The sequence below is a fragment of the Pelmatolapia mariae genome, linkage group LG4 (genome assembly GCF_036321145.2).
Source record: "Pelmatolapia mariae isolate MD_Pm_ZW linkage group LG4, Pm_UMD_F_2, whole genome shotgun sequence".
Lineage (NCBI taxonomy): Eukaryota > Metazoa > Chordata > Actinopteri > Cichliformes > Cichlidae > Pelmatolapia > Pelmatolapia mariae.
Window position 1 is genome coordinate 9,926,617 of NC_086230.1, and position 18,114 is coordinate 9,944,730.

General features: G+C 42.8%; 2 protein-coding genes across 4 annotated transcripts; one reads left to right on the forward strand and one right to left on the reverse strand.

Moving 5' to 3' along the window:
* The first annotated feature begins 59 nt into the window (after positions 1–59).
* Positions 60–10,060, forward strand: LOC134625954 (epithelial membrane protein 2-like). Of its 2 annotated transcripts, none has more exons than XM_063471372.1 (5): positions 60–186; positions 7,077–7,164; positions 7,708–7,816; positions 8,527–8,667; positions 8,768–10,060. In XM_063471372.1, the coding sequence occupies exons 2-5, from the start codon at positions 7,087–7,089 to the stop codon at positions 8,932–8,934; spliced, it is 495 nt and encodes a 164-aa protein (XP_063327442.1). In that variant the 5' UTR covers positions 60–186; positions 7,077–7,086; the 3' UTR covers positions 8,935–10,060. The 2 variants fall into 2 exon arrangements, with proteins under 2 accessions (XP_063327442.1, XP_063327441.1); XM_063471371.1 differs by lacking the exon at positions 60–186 and adding an exon at positions 5,434–5,557.
* A 345-nt stretch (positions 10,061–10,405) lies between these two features.
* On the reverse strand, positions 10,406–16,424 carry LOC134625290 (germ cell-specific gene 1-like protein). Of its 2 annotated transcripts, XM_063470506.1 has the most exons (6): positions 16,250–16,424; positions 15,440–15,762; positions 12,691–12,738; positions 12,426–12,590; positions 12,209–12,320; positions 10,406–11,315 (listed from the first exon to the last, which is right to left on the reverse strand). In XM_063470506.1, the coding sequence occupies exons 2-6, from the start codon at positions 15,732–15,734 to the stop codon at positions 10,835–10,837; spliced, it is 1,101 nt and encodes a 366-aa protein (XP_063326576.1). In that variant the 5' UTR covers positions 15,735–15,762; positions 16,250–16,424; the 3' UTR covers positions 10,406–10,834. The 2 variants fall into 2 exon arrangements, with proteins under 2 accessions (XP_063326576.1, XP_063326577.1); XM_063470507.1 differs by lacking the exons at positions 12,426–12,590; positions 12,691–12,738.
* Positions 16,425–18,114: the final 1,690 nt, after the last annotated feature.

The following is an 18,114-nucleotide window of genomic DNA, read 5'->3' on the forward strand; positions in this document are numbered from 1 at the left end:
CGTAACGGTGGGTTCACTGTAGTCAAATGGCCTCCACAGTCACCAGGTCTCTCTGTGTGGTTTAACAGGAGATTCACATCATGGATGTGCAGCAGCTGTGTGACGCTGTCATGTCAACATGGATCGAAATTGCTGAGGAACGTTTCCAGCACCTCATTGAATCTATGCCACGAAGAATTAAAGCAGGTATGAAGGCAAAAATGGGGTCCAACCTGGTACTAGTAAGGTAGCAAGCTAAGGTTTGGTATGATTTGTATATAAAAAAAATAGTTTGTATTAAATATCCTGAAATCTTTTGAGCTGTTTATGTCAGTAGATTTCAACACTGTGTACAGCTGTGTGTCAGGTATGAAGACTAACACCATATCATAGTGTAACTTTGCTTAAATGGTAACATGTATTTTAAAATTGAAAAACTGGGGCCAGTTTTGTAAAAACAATTGTTATTTGGGCCATATTTATCAGGTCTTAGATAAAAAGAACACCTGATTAAAAAGTAGTGTCATAAATAATATGAATTAACCCACTTTTTTACATCACAGGTGTTACCCTGCTGCTCATTTTGGTTCCTAAATGAACAGTATCTTAAATGTCTTTGTCTAAAGAAAGACTTTTAAAAAAAAAGTTTTACTGGAAACTGAAACTGATGACCATCTTGCCCCAGAGCAGCAGAGAAAAGGAGGGTGGGAATGGAAACTCTGTGTGTTGGTGTGTTTCTCTGTCTGTGATGGGTAACTCCCTTAGAAGTTGATTAATTTGGAGTACAGTTTGTTCATATTTGCTTTTCTCAAGATGCTCTGCTCACATATCCCTGTGCTTATAAACGCTTTTATGTACATGTGACTGAGCGAGCGGCTCACGCCTTGGCTGACATGCCTGTTCCGTGGCTTTTCATCAGAACCAGTCTGGTGACACCGGGAGCAGAGATAAGGGTGATGGTCTACTTTTGAAATTACACAATTGCCCCTTGGCAAATCAAGAGTTTCAACATCGACTTTTTTGGACCCCTTCGTTCGCTCTGGCTTCTTCCAAGGAGTCCCAGTCACTGTTTTTATAGGAGAGGTTTAGAAATCTCAGAGCAGGGTGTGACATATTGTGAGATGGAACAGGAATGAGGCGAGTGAGACGGCTAACCACAGACAGAGAGCTTTACTATTGTGTAAATACGCCAGCGACTTGGCTGTGGTCAGGCTCACTGTGTTGGCATGTAAGCACCGCTGGGCTGGCTTTGTTTCACACGGTCGTGTCGAAATCCTCGCCCCTAACAACCACCTTCATTAAAGGATTTTGACGTTGCCCAACCAAAACGTAGCGATCTGCTCTTTTGTACGCCTTGTTTACGTATCCGCATCACATGGCTGGGCTGTATCTGAGGCTCGTCTCCAATACTTTTCCTGAACATTTTAACATGTGTCAAAGTGATAAATGATTAGCAATACCAGTGCCGCAAACAACCGCTAAATCAAAAATGCAGGGCTTAGCTCAAGGCCTCAAGGTGAGACAGGTAATCCATGATTGAGAAGCCGTTGTCTTGGCAGGTTTCATGGCTCATTTTCAGTAATGTGTGTTCCTGCGATTGTTGCAGAGCAGATTGAGCTCTGCTTTTCAGCTCTTTAATGAACCCACAGTGTGTAATAAACTGAAATTGGACCGCCATGAATGAGCCTACGCTGAGGAGGAATCAGTATTAGTACAACACTCTGTCGATCACACAGTATGACGACTGTTTTGAGTGATCCTTTATTACTCTGGCTTTTCCAGCACTGATCCGAAACAGCAGCACGACAAAGGGCTGAGTGTTGAGCAAGCCACCTGATTGGTTCTCCTTTAACAGTTATGGAGGCACGTGATTTGTCGACTTGTGTTTGGATCTGAGAAATCTGCTGTGGCTACGCTCCGACCCCCCCTCCCCACCCCTCCTGCTGCATGCACAACTGCGGTGTGGCAAAACACCCGCTAAGTTTTTCACTCTGAAAAAAATGATAGCTGACTGATGCATGACTCATGGCAATTTCCTCTCCCAAAATTACACCGAGAACTTAGAAAAAAAAGGGGGGGGGGGGGGTGGCATGATTCTTGCATAACTAATGTGGCAAAAAACAAAGAAGTCAGTTTTCCTGTCCAGGCATTCATTTTGTTTTGTTTTGGGGTTTTTTTCCTCAGAAACTCCCAACACTTTTCTAATGTTATGGCGAGATGAACAGGCTGAAGGGAGTGGCCTGTCGCGCTGAATAGAACATTGCAAACCTGAGCTTAACTTCGCTGCAAGGTAGGGTCGACACGCCCAGAACAGGAGCAGGCCCAACCGCATTCTCCTCTCACAGCTTTGTCTTCTCCTTTCTCCTCCTGTTTTCTTCAGCCAATATCACGTTTTTTTCTGATTGTATATTTTAAGCAGTTGCAGTTTTTTATCTGAAGTCACATTGCACAAATTACAGGACTTGATATGATCACATGCACCGATCTCCCAGTTTTCCCACAGATGATGTTTGGCGTACATTGCTGGATGATGTATGCAATTGCATTCCAAAACCTGAAGTGCGCAATTTTAACGGACTCGGATGCTTTCCCATAGGGCGGGACGTGGAACGTTAGGTCACGTGACCGAGGCGCGGCATCAGAAATAGAGAGTGTTGAAAGAGTGAGTGAATGAATGAAAGACCACTCATTCATCTGAAGGCTTCTGTAGTCTTGATTCTGCTCTTGTCATACTAAAGAACAATGTGAGACAACAGTGTTTTGTATGGAAGCATGCTTGTGTGCGCGCTTTCATGTTATGAGCCACACAGTGAGCCCTGCTGTGACCTTGAAGAAGCTATTTTTTGAAGTGTGCTATTATCCTGCTGGCTCATACCTGAGGCCGAGGTAGCCTAATACGATGCTAACTCACCGCCAAGCTTTTGACTCAGAAATGTTGTTGGCCATACTTTAATTCTCAGCAGAAGCAAACAAGTGATCTCAGCCTCCCAGTCCACACCCAGATTATTTTTGGATGCTTCATCTACGTTGTGTTTGACTTTCCTACCTACTTGCATCTGTTGTTATTTTTGTTATCAAATTATAGTTTTTTTCAGGAAGTGCCACCTTCCACTTCCTTCTGCTGCAAACCTCGTTTAAAGATCAAAACATCCAAATGGTCAGAGATTTAAAAAATCTTGCTTTGCTAATTAAATATAATCAGTAGTCTAAATGATCATGCGCAGAATACTCTATCAATTTTGCTGTTTATCAGCTCTTCTTTAACCTCGCCATACGCCCTTACACTTGCTGCAGTTGCCTAGTAACCGAATTCAAACTTTGAACTAGTCTCCGCCCCTCGTGCTTCCGAGCGGTTGACATCATCGTGCTTTACTGTAAGTTCACCTGTCATAGGGATTTACAACGCAAGTGGCATTTCAAGTTCTAACTGTGTGGGAACAATTTACACAAATTTAAAATGAGCTAAAATTAAAATATGATGACATTTCATACTCAAAAAGTCGAAGGCACGCGTTGCTGTGATGTCAGCAACTCTTTTAAAAAGAGGAACTTGTGGCTATAATTCATATTTCTTTTTCTGAGTTAGTCACACTAGACTTGGTTGCTCACATGGAAACGGCATGACTGTTGTATAGTGTAGTCGTCCGGTGCTCCATGAAGCATCTACTCTTAATGTGCAGCTTCTTGCAGCAGCATCTATATTTGTAGCTTTGTCTACTGTTGTGTGTAAGCCTTTGTTATTCACACATTAGCTCTATCACCCATTGAACTTGCACACTCATACACTACACACAGAGCAAAACAGTTACAAGAGAGCTTAAGAAATCCAGGTCAAATTAGTTTGTTTTTTTTGTAGATGTCAGAAATCAAAATTTTATCCTCATACTCTGTGAAGCAGACAGCATCTATTCTCACACCATTTTGGACGACTAACTAACATGTTTCAACTTGACTGGTTAGTAGAGGCATACAACCATGAGGTGGAAATTCTAGTTTTTCTAATTCTGCCTTCGCCTCTTACTGTGTCCATTACTGTGAGGGAAAGCGTTACAGGATGTACAGTGTAACTGCTGTTACATGTAGTTATGAGGTTCTGACACCAGCACGCTGCATTGTTAATGTCTGATTTGCTGTGGGTTGTGTAACACATTTTAGGCCGTAACGAAATAGTTTATGATGATATGGACCGATAAAGCCTTTGAAAGGAAACCTGTCATGCTCAAGTTCAGCTTCAAATTCTTATTCTTTGACTCAAACTAGGGTGGCTTCTGCATGAGTCACAGGTAGAACGGTTTCCCCTCGTAAACAGAAGGCGGGTCGGGCTACGGTTGTCACAACTGAGATGATGTGTACCTGAGATAACAATCCTACTTATTATGGTTATCTATGAAATCCTGTGGTTTCATAGTGTTAAACTTTAATTTAGCTACAGTGAAACTCTTGACAACCGCTTCAAGCATGGGGAGAACATGCAAACTCCACACATGACCTATATCTGGGGTTGAACCCAGGGCCAGCGCTAACCACTGAACCGCCATGCTGCTAGGCTCATTCGAAGGCTCACAAGGACGCTTGCACATACCCTGATCCCATACGTCCACCATTCTTACAGTACACACAGCCTGCGTGGCACTGAAAAAGAGGACATGCCTAATAGATTCCCTCTGTAAGATTCTTCCTGTGAGTAATCTGTGCGATCTGCTAAAGAAGCAGATGACTTTGACTCACTGGAGTCATTGGGAGAACCTCAATCATCAGCAAGAACAGACGAGTAATAATAAGTAATAACTAATGAAGTTCAAGCGGTGCGAAATACCTCACTGCCACCCTACTTTCTGCAGAGAACCTCCTCCCCCTTCTCCATCTTTTTCACTTAAGCAACGAGCTGCACTCGTTTGGGCCTCCAGCTATTTTTCCCTCGATGGCAAGCACCAACATTCCTTTATCCTGAAACCTCTTCCTCTGTAACAAAAGCTGGAAAAGGCGAATGGCAGTGATTAGGGAGAAACAATAAATTCGCAGTTATGTGTGTTTGTGTGCATCCGTGCACCTAAGTTATGATTGTTGGTACATAACATACACACACTAGTAACAATGTGATTGTGTTTTGGGTGGTTACAGTCTGCTGCCATGGCAACATGCGTAAAATCACTGTCCAAGACTTTAACCCCCCCCCACCACCACTGCTTTTCCCACATAATGTCAGTGAATCATCATGTGTGTCCTCCCAGAGAAAATCACCACCATCAGCTGAGTGACAAAGGCAAAACACACCAAACACAGAGAGACTAAGTGTCCGTTTGAGCGTTGGTATGTGTACACATAGAGAGAGAGGGAGGGTGGGACGAGTGAAGAGTCGAGTAGGAGGAGGTGGAGACGGGACAGAAAGAAAAAGGGGCAGAGATTATGTGATCAAGTCAGCAAGAGGCTTGTCCTGGGTGTGGACTTAAAAAGAGGGCAGGGTAAAATAGTGGGCAGATTGAGTAGAACTTGTGTTTGTACATTTGGACACAGTCTGAAATCGGTGTCTTTGAGAGCAGGAGGAATTAGACTTGAAGAGACAAACAGCCACCTAACAGTAAGTCAAAGATTCTTCTTCTTCTTTTGCTGCTTTTCTACAAGTGTTTCATCAAGCTTGAGTGATGTTTGAATAGAAGCTTGTTTTGTAGTTTTGCATTAATGTTTTGGGGTTTTTTTTCATTGGAAGATAAGAAAAGCTAATGATAAAAAAGGCTAAAGTGTGGAGACGTGTGTGTCTGTGCATCTGTGAAGTAGAGCCTGTTTACCTTTCTTTGCTCTACCATTAAAGCAACTCGTTCCTCAGCAGGTTAGGCTCCAGTCTCAGTTCCTGCATCAGGGCTTGTGGTTTTGCTACATTCTCAGATCTTGCCCCAAACAAATGTGGTCTATTTTGTGTAATGGAAAATATGCTTCAGATTTAGTCCGGGGGAAAAGCCCACAGGAGCAGTCAACATGTCTTCTTTGATCAAAGTGCTCAGTGTGCGTGTTTTAAATGAAAGCATCAGCTTTAACTTTGTTGTTATTGTTGTTGTTTTTCTGCTCACAGCTTTTTTTCATTAAAGTTTGGTCCTTCTTTCTGTATTTGCGTTCTCTGCCTTCAGGCTGAGCCGCAGAGCCAATATTTGCCTTCGCTGTCACTAGATTGGAAGTGGGCAAAACGTGGGAAATTACTTTGCGGGGATGTGTCAGTATGTGCGATCACATGTGCACGAGCCCCCCTCCCCTTTTCTTTTTGTATACGTGCGTGGTTGCGTGTGAAAGTAAGGGAACTGGCGGGCGTGTGAAGCGTGTATGAGGACCCATCCCATGAACACTCCTTTACCAGCTGAGAGAACCAGCGCATTCCAGATGTGCCTCTTTCTCTGTTCACACCCAATGCAGCCTTATTGTTAGATACAGCCAAACATAGTTCCTGTATACATTAGATTAACAAATTCTAATCTAACTGATATCTCATGGGTGGGGCCATCTTTTTTGACTAATCAGTCAGGGGGAACAGTTTTTAAAGCTAGGCTTAAGTTTCTTTTTTAAGTCGGGAGATAGCGAGCAGTCCGATTCAGACTAAGGGGATCAGGTGTGGAGCATCAAGGTGCAGAGAACAGAGTGTAGTCTCTACAGTTATTTTAGGGAGTGGCAGGTTCCTCCACTGTAATCACCATGCCCCGAGACAAGCCCAAACTCATCTGCCTGTCATGAACTTTCCTCCACAGTTGTCTCTCTATACCAGAGGTATCTGCTTTCCCAGGGATACACTGATTTTGTTTGAAACACAATTGCCCATCAGCGCCTCTGATTCTTTTACTGGGAGCCGTAAACCAGGGTAATTAGAAGTTAAGAAGCCACGCCCTGAGTGGGTGCCAGGTTTGGGCCTAGCTTTGGTGCACTGAATGCGTGCGTTCATGAGGATGTGTGCGCGCGCACACACTTGGGACTCGCACGAAAGACTTCCTTTACTAAAGAAAAACCAAACAACACAATGAGTTAGCTGTCGGCCACGCTTGACTGTTCCCTCCTCGTCTGCTTGCTTTATTTTACTCACCCTGTTACATGTTAAAGTTGTGCCTTCCTCTCTGCAGAACAGTCATCATGCTGATTCTCCTCGCCGCCATCTTTGTTCTTCACATCGCCTGCATCATCATCCTCCTGACGGCCACTATTGACAATGTAAGTGCAATTCTTGTTATCCGTGTATGGACTTCTTCCATGCTCGAGGCATAATTGCCCCAGCCTTGCTGCTAGCCTCCTCCCTTAGCTTCAGGCCTTGTGCATCTCTGACATGATGGATGGGCAAAGAGTTGAGACTGATTCATCTGTTGAGGAATTCATTCCTTCTCGGCGTGCGGCCAGCTGTTCTTCTGAATGGCCACATGTTTGACATTTCTGTGCGACATATGGTGACGAGCTCTGTGTCATCACCCCATACTGCTGAGGGTCTTACCCAGATACGTCACACAAGTACGCATACCTACATGCGAGTCTCACCTGCGTTGCAGCCATTGTTGCATACCTGAGTGAGATTTGTCACAGTTAAAGGAACGTGTGAAGTCCTTCGTCAAATTGTCATAATTTCCCCCTGCAAATGCACACCATAACTCAGGGTGGCTCTGGCTCTGCTGCTGCAGTATCTACCTGTTTAATTTCTACTCATACTGCACACAAGAATTCTGTTAATATTTTTGCAAATATTGTCTTTGTCTTCCCCGTCAGGCCTGGTGGGTCATCACAGCCGGAAACATGCCCACTGATATATGGGCCCGCTGGATTTTCGCGAATAACTCATGGCATTCTGTTGATCTTCCACCAACCTACCCAGAGAGTAAGAGAACATGCTTCCCTGCTGGCAGCGCTCAGTGTTACGTTTTCTTATGTGTAAAATCAAAGTAAGAGATTAGTAATAGTTTAATGCTATGACATGTAGCTGGTCTGCTGAGTTAAGCAGAGCTGCACAGAGTTAGACACACAAACACACTGTGACTGCATTGTGATTTTAAAAAGTGATGCTCCATTCATAAGGGAAGATATTTGACATTTATATATATATATACAGTGCATTCTGGTAAGAGTACTATCTGAAACAATACTTTAGGACCTGTAGCTCACATATTGAATATAACAACCATCTATTACCATTCATTGAGAGTTGAACCCAGGAACATGCTTTTTATCTGCATCATTTGCTGGGACACACAATGAGTTTACAATCACCCAAATTCTGTATTATTTGCATTGCAAATGAAGACTGTTTCCTAATCCTTTGATATGCAGTTATTGCCTTGAGTCAAACAAACAAGACTGTTTTAGCAGTTTGTGAGCAGCGTCTTTTTTGCCGTAAAGCATTTGGCGTGTTTGAACGTAATGTTCCTGCCTGTCAGCATTGCAACTGTGTGTCTGAGATTTTCAAAGGTTCAATGTGACTGCAGTGCTGCCGTTTCCAGGGAGTGTCCTTAAGCTATTACACCCCCCCCCCACGCCCTTTCACACACTCTGTATCTTCATTGCGTTTGCTCTCTCTGGCTCCCCCTGCAGGTTACCTCCAAGCAGTGCAGGCCAGCTCGGTGCTAGCTTGTATATTCTCCATCATTGGAATCTTTGTGTTTGTGGCTCAGCTCTTCACCCTCCCCAAAGGACAGAGGTTCCTCGTCTCTGGTGTCTTTCAGTTCCTTGCCTGTGAGTATTTCTTTTTTCTCTTATATTTTATTCCTTTCTCTGAGGGTGTTTCTCTCTCTGTATGACGTCCGCTGATGTCTCCATGTTTCCTTCACTTCAGGCCTGTGCATCATGATCGCAGCCTCCATCTACACAGACCGCTTCCATACTGATGAACAAAATCTGGGTAGTTACGGCCATTGCTTCATTTTGGCGTGGATCGCCTTCGCCCTCACATTCCTCTCCTCCATCATTTACTTCGTGCTACGCAAGAAGACTGCGGAGTAGCTCCAGAATTCAAACCTGGAATCCTTAACTGAATCTGCTCTTCCAGCTAAAATCTGGCTTTAATTACAGTGTGTGGTCTGTGTTTACATGTATCTGTTCTGGACATCAGATTTGAGCTGCTAGTGTGTATTCAGCGATAGATATAGTAGATCTGCTGATCCTCCTCAAATACATACTGGTGTTTAACTGAGCCTGCTTTCAGATCATCGGAGTTTCGGGCTTATTTCTGCAGGCTCAGTCGATCACAGCTGTATTTGAGTGTATTTCCAGCCCAGAGTGGGGCTGGATTTATAGAGGGCATCTAATGATAAACAATCTTTTATTTTTTTTAATTACATAAAAAAAGGCCTTAATGTTTATAAGATGCTATCATAGACTAAGACCTATTAATATCCCTCTATTATATAAAAAAAAGCCGTTTGTAATGTACATTTATAATATGGAAATGGGTGAGTTTTATTGTTTAGAATTTTTTTTGTTGTTAGTTTATTGATTTTTAATTTTTAATTTGCCCTTGTATTACTTCATACAGTGTGCCACTGAATAAACAGAGTGAAAACATAATGCAATCAACCAGTAGCTAATCTGTTTGAAGTCTTATATAATATATAAAAATATAATAAGACTATACAAAGATATACGGTGGAAAGCCGATATTATGATGCCGCTGAGGTTGTGTTGTAATTGTTTGTAATTGGGAAGACACCAAATCAAGCTAAACCCTGGAGATACAGTTTAATACTAAATGTAAAGGCAAAAGGAATTTACTTTCTTTCAGCGTGAATGCAGAAAACACATAAAAGCCTTAGAGATGATCATTTTTGGTTACGTTCTCATGGAGTGTTTGAAAGTTGCCATTTTACATAACTCAAAGACTCAGCTGGCTTCTCTGGTTGTAAATGTAATCATATTAATTTCTAAAAGCATAAATTCAATCACCCAGATTAAACCTGCTTCCACACTGAAAGGCAACCAGCTTTACTCTTGGTGTATGAGATGTAATGTGTAAATATAATTTGTTTCCCATGACGCTCTGTATGCTCTTGTTTATTTTTGCTACCTTTGTACATCATGATGAATGACACTGACAGTGATTTTTACAATATTAAAATGTGATTTTCAATCAGTTATTGGAGGTGTTTTTTCTTTCTTCTCCAGTTGTCATGACATGGATTTCTTAATTAACTATACTGGCTCACAAAGTGAAGGTTGATATACATAATGAGGAGTTTCTGTATTATGCTCAGTCTTTATCCACATGTTCTTCATTTAAATAACAGACACTGCAGATTGTAAATAACAAATGAATACACTGGTTTATGAATCACTAAAATGTTATTTAAAAACAAAAGCAGTCCAAAGGAAACACATCTAATGTTAAAATTTTATTATTTTCTAAAAAAAAAAGTTTAATTTACAAATATTCAAATATTCTGAATAAATAAATTAATAAATACAAAAAAGTTGTGTAATCTTATGAAGAAACACGGCAACATCTCACAACAGATAACGTCCATTAGTAACATGAATGGGTTTAGAAGGAAGTAAAGAGAGAGGACTCTACAGAGTTGGGAAAACCTAAGTATATCATTAACTGCCTCTATGTGTTAACACAATTCATCCCCCTGTGCTCACAGACGTTATAAAGAAGTGGGCCAAAATTCCTCCACAACAAACAGGAGAATGCAAAATTGTGTTTGCATTTATTTACAACAAGCAGAAAAAGTTAATATTACATATTTTTCAGTACAGAATTTGTGTTTTCTAACATTGTGTAAATGTGATTATTACCTACCTATGGGTGCAGGACCTCAAACTGAGAAATGGAGGGAATTTGGGACCATGTTCTATAAAGTTTAATATTCCCAGCACACAGCATTGCTAAGACAGGTGTAGGTCCTCAGAGGGGGCTGTAGTCCTCTTCTGGCTCGTAATGATTCTCCTGGTGTCTTGGGAGGGTCGTGTGGTAAGAGACGGGTGGTGTCGGTGAAGGAGACGGTGAGGGCAGGGACAGACGGTGAAAAGGTGATCCAGGCGCAGGGTGAGAGGGGGGAGGAGGGAAGGAGTTAGAAATCGAGATAGGAAGTGAATGGGAGTGCGTGAGCCTCGGAGTGGGGGCGGAGGGTGGCAATGTTTCTGAAGGGGGGGCATAGTAGGGAGACAAGTGGGAGATCCGCGGAGGAGACAGGGGACAGGTGAGGTTGGAGGCAGGATTTGGTGGTGTGTAGTAAGGAGCAGGTGGCAGGAGTCCCATAAAGTTAAAGCTGCAGGGGTTGAGGCCGGAGGCACGTCTGGGACCCACCATCAGGACCTTTTTGGTATAGTTGTTCAGGGTGGAAACACCTGCAGCCATGCAGATGGTGAAGCCAAGCCAGGCGACACTGTTGGAGGCAGAGGAGGAGAAACAGAAACGGGATCACAAACGTTTGTGTTTTTTCACATATGACAACTAAATATAAACCAAATATTATTCCGACTAGCTTTTAGGTGCCCTACTACCATCTTGGATTGTTAACTTCAACTTGGAAGTTGGACTTAAAGGGAGAACTCAGAAACTCTGACTTTTATACTATTTATACTGGACAAGTGGAAAAGGAGAATTGGCAGGCCTAAAGCAGAAAAACAGTATCTGAAAGTCATGTCCTTAAAAAATGTGGGAAAAATCCAGCAAAGACCTGACACAGGACTTTGCTATATTGTATTTCTACATAGAATATACACATATTGTATCCTATGTATGTTGGAATGTGTTGCAATAAATTGATGCACCTATTTCCGATTTTCCTAAAAAAATATATATTAAAAAAATGAGGGATGACTCAAGACTTTTGCACAATACTGTGTCTCTAAAATGCATCAAGCAACTGTGTGTTTGCAGAAGAACTTATTTCCAGAAGCTGAGAGTTGTAAAACTGTCATTTTAAGTGGGCTAATGATTTGAGGACACTTCAGTAGCGTGACAAGCTGGAGGGACTTGATCCCCCAGCTGACTGAGAGGTCCCACAAAGAATCCCACACAAACACTTCAAGGAATTTGGTGTGGAAAAAATTGGTCTGGTCCACATAAGTGCCAGGAAAAGAATGTTTATTCTCCTGTTTTCATCCCCAAAACAAGAATTTTAGTCAGTCAGACAAGCACTTAGCAATAGACATGAGGAATAGATTATCATCATACCAGTATGGTCTGAGTCAGAGAGGGAACAACTAATTGGGCTGAGTGAACCATTGTGATCTTCTACATTTCATATGTTATATAAATGGTTAAAGAACTCACTAGAATGCCCAGGAGTACCCGTAACTATGTGGCTTGAAGTCTTCTGGTCCCATCGAGGCAGTGGTCTGAAACACCTGCATGAACATCATGTGACCAACCATCCCGAGCAGACCTGAGAGGACAAAACGAGGAAATGTGCCAACCTGGTCACTCTGTCGGTGTTTCTACGGTGTTAACAGAAGTCACTCTGATTTGAGTATGCATCTAAATATTGTACCTCCCAGGACTGTGAAGACAGCTGCAAAAGCATTGAGCAGCTGGCCCCAGTGCTGCGTAGAGGGAAACCAGGCCCTGATACACAGCTGCATGGACAGCAGTATGCAGCTGATTAACAGCAGACCGATATTCACGAGCTCCATTGACAGCGACAGCCAAAGCATTGCTGTAGAAGGAGGAGGAGAAGGAGGAGGAGAGGCTGAGCGAGCAGAGACAGATGAGGGAACGGATTTCAAACGACACTGCGGGAGAAACCGTAAAACTACCTTTTTCAGATCCTGGGGGGAGTGTGTAAAAGCCTCGACACTTCTCCTCTAGAAATCAGAAGAAAACATGAGAAGAGTTTGCTCCTGAAATGTTTCATTTAAGACCCTCAGCTGTTAAATCGCAGCCATTGCAGCATTGTCTCTCCTCCCCAAAATCCGCCAGCCCCTGCGTAATTACTCTCAGCGTAAACAAACACTGCAATCTAATTACTGTGTGAATAACCAGATTTGAGATGACCGCTTGCATGAGTGCTGTAATGGCCTGAGGTAACCTGGTGATAGGAGATTAAAAGATTAGCTCAGATCTCGAAAGATTGTGGCTACAGGGTCACACATTGAGACTGTTGTGTTTTCCATTTTTATAACATTAGGGATTCGTTTCAATATTGCCGCATTTTGTTTCCACCAATCAAATGGGACACGCGTTAAAAACAGTAGCAACGTGTGCCAGTAGTGGGTTAAGCCTCTTTGTAGCCTGTTTATCTAATTGTTTACATGGCAGCTGAAATAATTAGAGTACCATATGGCTCTAGACTGAGGTGGCTCTGAAAGTACAGCATACGGAGACTTAAGAAAAACAGATGCAAATAAAGGGGGAGAAATGAGGAACAGATTTTTACTAACTTGAACACGCATGTGCAACGTGCATTAAGAGAAACACATAAAGAACACACACAGCCGCGTGCTCGTGGCCTTCGTCACTCTGCGCTCCCCTCTGTGTTGTTATAGGTTTTCTTCATCTGCTTTGTTTTATTTTTATCTTTGGATTGGTGCTCAGAGCTCCCAAGGACACCGCGCCGCACTTGCTTTGAATTATTTTTGAATTTCAGTCGTGTGAAAGAGAAAGTGCAAACTCTTTCTATTCTACGGTGTTATGTGTCAGGACATAATTATAAGAAAACAGCATCCTCTCATCTGTAGGAGGTTGTAAAAAACACGTGACTTATTACACTGATATTATTTATTAAACCAAAACTAAGGCTAAATGCCTTCCTTACTGATTTCATTGGAATTAAGAGAGTAGAGAATGGTAATCAAACGCACTTGATTAACCGACCATCGGTGAGTGTGAGCACCTCTGTAAAAGCAGTTTTGGAGGACTGCTGGTCTGGAGCAGTCAGGTGTGTTAACACAATGATAAGGAGGAAAGACATCAATGATCTTAGAGAAGTTACTGCCCATCAATCTGGGTTATAAGGTCATTTCTAAACAATCTGAAGACAGAAGGGACCCAAGAGTCTATCCCAGCTACCACAGGGTCACAGGGCTAACACAGACAGTAAATCATTCAACTTCACATTCGTACGAACAATTTAGAACCACCAGTTAACCTAACCCCACTAACTGCATGTCTTTGGTCTGTGGGAAGAAGCCAAAGTTCCTGTAGAGAATCCACACAGACACTGGGAGAACGCTCCACACAGAAAAGGCCTGGGCGAGATTGTGGATTTGAGCCCTGCTGTGAGGTAACAGCCCTAACTGCAACCCCTTTTTAAACTAAGTGCTCTCTGTCTAATATTCACACACACACGTTAATACTAACAGGAGCAACTCAGAGTTCATTATCTTGCCCAAACATACTTTGGTATGCAGACTGGAGGAATCAGGAATCGACCACAAATTAGTAGATGACTAATATGAAGGTTGTAGATGACCTGATCTACCTCCTGAGCCACACGCCTCTCCAAGGAGTGGGCTCAGATCATCCAATGCTCAAAGAAATTGAATACCCCCCGAAGTGCTCTATCTCAGACTCTACAGGCCCCAGTTAGCATGTTAAATATTAAAGTTCATGACAGTACGATTAGAAAACAACTGAACAAGTATGGCTTGTTTGGATGGGCTGCTAGGAGAAAGCCTTTTCTCTCTCAAGACTTGATTATACTCTGTTGCAGACATGGTAACAGATAGCTGGAGACCACGAGATTAGGGTGCATGCACAGCTCGTGTATTGTAATGTGGAGTTTTACTTAATTAACCATATATGTCAGGTGAATTTTTGGAGGGGTTTAACGTAAATATTGATAATCGTCCTTCAAATCTGCTGCAGATCAGCTGCAAATGAGACGGTGAATACCCGGTCGATGTTTGTGAATCCTATCAATCTTTCTCTCTCTGGGTTTTAATCCATAATTGAGTCATGCTGTTGAAGTCTAAATCTCGGCTAGCAGAACACAAACACCGATGATAATCCTCTTTGTGCCGAGCGCCCACCCAAATACAGTCACAATCGCACACGTACAAACACACCTGAGTCCTCACTTCACATTACCACCTTGCATTTCCTCTCTTCCTGTGACCCATTTCGGTGTCTAATGCTGGACTAAGGATTCCTTTCGCTTCCTGTTTCTGGGCAGATGTTTGACTAACCTTGGGAGTATCCTCTACTCACCACGCAGTTTAATCATCAAGTATGATCAGGGCGTGCTTATAAAAAACCTTCTGGTGATACTGATTGAATTTTAAAAGCATCACCAGATAAATTACAGAGGAGCATTGGTGCTTATTTTTAGCTTCTTTGTCCAAATCCAGTGCTCTCTCATTCATTAGTGCCTATTCCTGTTAATCTTCTTCAGGGTCAGCGGTGCCACGTCTGGGCTTTTGTAAGAAACTGAGCAACTTTGTCCTTTGACTCTCCATTGTGGTCAGTAAGGACTTCTGTTTGACTTTTTTTCCCTTTACACAACAGAAATCAATCATAATATTCTAGGCTTGTCACATTTCTACCCACTCCCCTCTTCTCTCTCACCCCACTCATCTATGTAGATGTTCTCCTCACAGATGATGAACAGTCCGGTGTGAAAGTTGGGAAAGACAAAGCGGTCGTCGCCGGTCTCCCAGAAGAACTGAATCCTGGAGGAGTTGGAGACGCCGGGAACGGGGATGCATTTGGTCTGCTTGGTGGGCGAACACAGCGGTTTGGGCACCTTCTGCTTACCCACGCACCAGTAGGAGGACATGAGGGCCGTGGTGCTCAGGAGGAGAGACAAAAATGTCTGGACAAAGGAGAGGCAAGGGGAGCGCATCCGCTGCACGAATGCCATCGTGCGAGGGTTTAAATGAGGGCTTGGGCTGATGGAGGAGAAACAGGGAATGAGAGCAACACGGATACTGAGATGTGTTTGACTCGATTTAAACAGCAATTAAAAATTTTTTTTTAAAAAAAATCTTGCAATGTAAATGAAATGCTTCACAAGGGAATCTGTTAATTTGCTTGACGTCAGGTATAACTCCTGTATGCCACTAAAAATACCAGCAGCCTGTTATTAGTTTCCAAGGAGAAGCAGCTCTGCCCAACAGCCTCAGATGATTAGTGAGGCATTTAAAAGAGAGAGTGAAGGGGGCGTGATTGGTTTTATATTACTAATCACATTTAAAGAATAAAAAGACTGTGACAGAAAATCACACACTGCTGGTAATTGGTGGGAAGACAGACAGCCAAATCAGAGGAGGAAAACGGGTGAAAATAGCTGTCGCTATGGAAGCTCTCCGGGAGACAGATGCTCAAACTAATACGTCTGAGCACTTTGTGTCAAGCGGTGAATTAAAGCGCACTCACCTGCTTCAGCCTCCCTCACTTTGTCCTCAGTCGCATCATTGAGTGAGTGTGGAAGGTGAAAGAGAAATCTGGCTCCCCTCACAGCTCTGCTCTCCCTCTCACTCCTCATGAGATACTGAGAGTGATGGAGGATTTTGGCCGTCACACTGACCTCTGCGAGCAGTGTGTCTGTCAGTCTTTATGATCCGACCCCGGCAGTCAGACACAACTGTGAGCATCACACACACAAGCACACACTCCTCCTCTTTAATCCATCCTTATAAATCCAAAACAGACAACTCTGTTCCATCTGTTTTTATTTTGGTTCCTAGACTCATTTTGATCTATTTCATTCATCTCTCTTGCCTCTCATCTCCACCCTCCTTCAACACTTTCCAGCCTGTAAGCGCAAGCAGCGCTCTGTTTTCATGTAGAAATCAAAAATGACCTTGAAAACAGTGGAGAAAAATTGACAGGGGCTATAGTGCTACCCAGTACTATATGTGTGCACCATAACTCTCTGATTCTAAGACGTGGCTACTCCACTGTGATTGGCTATAGGGGGTCCACTAGACCCCTGAAGGTGTGCAAAGGTTTAACAGCAGAACACTGCTCAAAGCATCACACTGCCTCTTCAGGCTTGCATTCTTCCCATATTGCATCCTGGTGCCAGGTTGCAATATGGGAGGAAACACTCACGTGCCCAGACATCCACATGATGGAAAAGAAAAACACATTTTACAGCTGTAACACTAGCGAAGCCATTACAAATATCATCACTGTATCTGTATCAGCACAGATGAATATCCATGAAAATGTATTTATTAAAGCTAAAGATGCAGACAGATAAAAAAGCAAAGACTGCACACATCATCAGTACAGACTTTGCTCGCACTCAGGCAGGCAAACACTGTTGACATTGTCTGTAAGTTTGAAAGTGGATTGGCAGTGATTTTACTATCCTACGACCTAAAAGACACATAGAAAACATGAAAGTGGGAGTAGATCAACCTCACCAAGGAGCAGGAAAAAGGCCAAGTAGCAGCTCTTCAAAGTAAGAAAGAAGAGAAAATGGAAGGAAACATGGCTCTAGTAAAAATGTATAATTTGACTTCTAGATTAATAACACCACAGTGACCTCTTAAATCTTTTATTTATTCCTCATACAGAAATCTAAACAGCAGAGGAAACTAAAATATACTAAATTGATTTATCCAGAACCCAGAACGGCCTGAGGGAGATGGAGGTCAAGGCCCAGCACTTGGCAGGAAGCAGCTCCTGGATATGTGAATGAGAAAAGCCTTTTTTATTTTTTTTTAATATAGGTCTGGTGTACATTCACATGAACTACTCTTATACACTATTATGGGTGTGTGGCTACCTCAGCTGGTTTAGAGCGCTCAGCAGAGTCAAACAAGATACACAGGAGAATCAATAGGTTGGAGACCGAAAGGATTTATGAGCTTTGTCACAAGATCATTTTGCAATCATCATGCTGCTGAAGTCAGTGGATGTAAATTAGAGGCATTGTCACCTCGTGTTTGTTATATCAAACTAAGGCAGAGGATTGGTGAGCAGATCCAGAAGCAGCTGGAGGAGAAGCTGTTGCAGGATGAGGTGAAAGATCGCGATAAACTACAGATAAGAGAGATGCATGAAAGAATGCACCCAGAATACCTTAAAGTGCAGACACAAGAGGGAGGTGCAGCCCACCCACAGACACCCACCTTTATTGCATGCTCAGACATGCAGCATGTGCAGTACACGTATATGGGATGAGAGTCAGTTTGTTTCTCTGACCGTCTCCTTCCAGGCCAAGGAGAAGGAGGAAGGAGGAGAAGTTGGGTGATCCTGGCAGCATCATGGATGAGGCCTTACGACAACAG